This window comes from Gadus macrocephalus, chromosome 13, assembly GCF_031168955.1.
Source record: "Gadus macrocephalus chromosome 13, ASM3116895v1".
Lineage (NCBI taxonomy): Eukaryota > Metazoa > Chordata > Actinopteri > Gadiformes > Gadidae > Gadus > Gadus macrocephalus.
The window spans coordinates 3,658,361-3,660,860 of NC_082394.1; the positions used below are offsets into that span (position 1 = coordinate 3,658,361).

Below are 2,500 nucleotides of genomic sequence, written 5' to 3' on the forward strand. Positions count from 1 at the left end.
CACGTCTTTGGTACAACTCCGCTAGTAGTCCGGTAACTTATCAACCCCATTGCATTCGGTTGCTAAGCGACTTCAACGTATTTGGCGGACTATATCTTGGCTGATCAACACTAAGAACGGTACTTGTAAAAAGACACTGTGTGAAGTTATTTTTCCGTTTTGGCCAGTAGCCGTGTAATGGCTACCTTCAGGGCGAAGCAAGACACCCCCGCTTTGCGTCGGTGTCCGGTTCGCCCTGTCGGGTCTTATTTTGCCGATAACGACCGGTGTTCTATACATTATCCCTAACATAACCTTTAGCCTACCCAGCACCTCCCCCCCGACCCCCGGGGGCTACTCCGGTCTACTCTGGCCTTCATCAGGTCTGCGTGTCCTGGGGGATTTCCAGGATTGCCACAGAAGACGTCTGTGATTTACGGCCCCAGGAGCGGGTGGGTTAACGGATAACGCTCCGGGGATCGGGCCAGGGATGAAACCATCTTCATTGTGTGGGGGAGACTGACTTGGGGGAGACTGACTTGGGGGAGACTGACTTGGGGGAGACTGACTTGGGGGAGACTGACTTGGGGGAGACTGACTTGGGGGAGACTGAAGTGGGGGAGACTGATTTGGGGGAGACTGATTTGGGGGAGACTGAAGTGGGGGAGACTGATTTGGGGGAGACTGACTCGGGTGACTTGTCTGGACGGAAGCCTGCTTGTTCAGGTATCAGCCTAGTATGTGTGGGTCCTAGTGCTTGAGTTTTATATATTATTCTACATAATATTATATATCATGATGCTTTTAACCTTCATATTAGATTATTATATTTCTATATAATGAAATCATATAATGTATTTTTATACAACGGGGGGCCTGAATCCAGCGATCTGATTGGTTCCTAACTGTTGTATAATGAGCGTATACATAACTGCTATGACGCCCGATCATTTTGTGAAAGTATCACTCCGCGCCTTGAAGTGGAAAGTGTCAAAGAATACAACCGTATTTTTACTAGTGTGTGTGTGTGTGAAGTCATTTTGCCATAATTTTAACAGTTGTATAAAAGCAATAGCACAGTTCACTGAAGCCTAAAATCGGCGAGTGAACTGCTCCACAGGATAAATTGCCGGCGAACCGCTCTATCGGAGCCTTCTCTCGGAGGGACGCTAAAGTGTGTTGCATAGCGACCGTCGATGCATAGCGGCAGCCAGGAAGGACGACTTTTTGGTAGTCTTTAATAAAACGGCTACTTTGACTTTCTTGGTTTCTTTTTAAATGTAGTGTGTCTATGACTTTCGTTTCGCCATAACAGTAACCGTTGTATAAAAGCAATAGATCACTTCAGTCAGTGGCATGTGCTCATTATACCACTGTGAAGGGGGTCGCCGGCCCTCCGCTGCGCGTCGGGGCCGGACAACGCCCCTTAACAGTGGTATAATGAGCACATACCACAGCCTGGCGGGATCTATTGCTTAATTGTACCATGCATAATTTATGTATGATCATATATTGAGCAAGGAATTATATTATTGATGACTGATCATAAATTGAAGACATCGTCATTTATTGATTAGTGATCATATTGATGGAAGTATTGATTACCTGCACCAGGTTCTCGCAGGCTGCACTGACGTTTGCGTCCTTCTCCCAGCGATGGAGCTCTCGTATGATGGGATAAACGTTGTTCTTCTTCAGCGTCTGCCGTCCAGGTTTAGTTGCTGTTAACTACAGAACAAGACAGTTAGTTAAGATTTAGTTGTTTCATTTATTACAGAACAACCAGTAAATGTTGTGCCACTAGTAGTGTTCGCACCAGTGAGGTCCTACCAGTAGCTGTGTTCGTACCAGTGAGGTCCTACCAGTAGCTGTGTTCGTACCAGTGAGGTCCTACCAGTCGCTGTGTTAGTACCAGTAGGGTACTTTCAGTAGTAGTTTTAGTACCAGTAAGGTCACACCAGTAGCAGTGTTTGTGCCATCAGAGGTTGTACCAGTAGTACCATTGGAAGCGTTAGTACCAGTATTGGTTGTACCAGTAGCAGTAATAGTACCAGTAAGGTCACACCAGTAGCAGTACCATCAGAGGTTGTACCAGTAGGAGTGTCAATGCAACCAGTCGTACCAGTTGCAGTGTTAGTACCAGTAGCAGTGTTAGTACCAGTATCAGTGTTAGTACCAGTATCAGTGTCAATACAACCAGTCGTACCAGTAGCAGTGTTAGTACCAGTATCAGTACCAGTAGCAGTGTCAATACAACCAGTCGTACCAGTAGCAGTGTTAGTACCAGTATCAGTACCAGTAGCAGTGTCAATACAACCAGTCGTACCAGTAGCAGTGTTAGTACCAGTAGCAGTGTTAGTACCAGTAGCAGTGTTAGTACCAGTAGCAGTGTTAGTACCAGTAGCAGTGTTAGTACTAGTAGCAGTGTTAGTACCAGTATCAGTGTTAGTACCAGTAGGAGTGTCAAGGCAACCAGTCGTACCAGTAGCAGTGTTAGTACCAGTATCAGTGTTAGTACCAG

The 2,500-nt window shown here is 46.2% G+C and overlaps 1 protein-coding gene across 4 annotated transcripts in view; it reads right to left on the minus strand.

Moving 5' to 3' along the window:
- The window catches only part of hgh1 (HGH1 homolog (S. cerevisiae)), an 11,517-nt gene that overhangs the window by 1,166 nt on the left and 7,851 nt on the right, over positions 1-2,500 (minus strand). For all 4 annotated transcript variants that reach the window (XM_060068848.1, XM_060068846.1, XM_060068847.1 and 1 more), the window contains exon 9: positions 1,585-1,707. In XM_060068848.1, the coding sequence (XP_059924831.1) occupies positions 1,585-1,707 (123 nt within the window). The remainder of the gene's footprint in view (positions 1-1,584; positions 1,708-2,500) is intronic.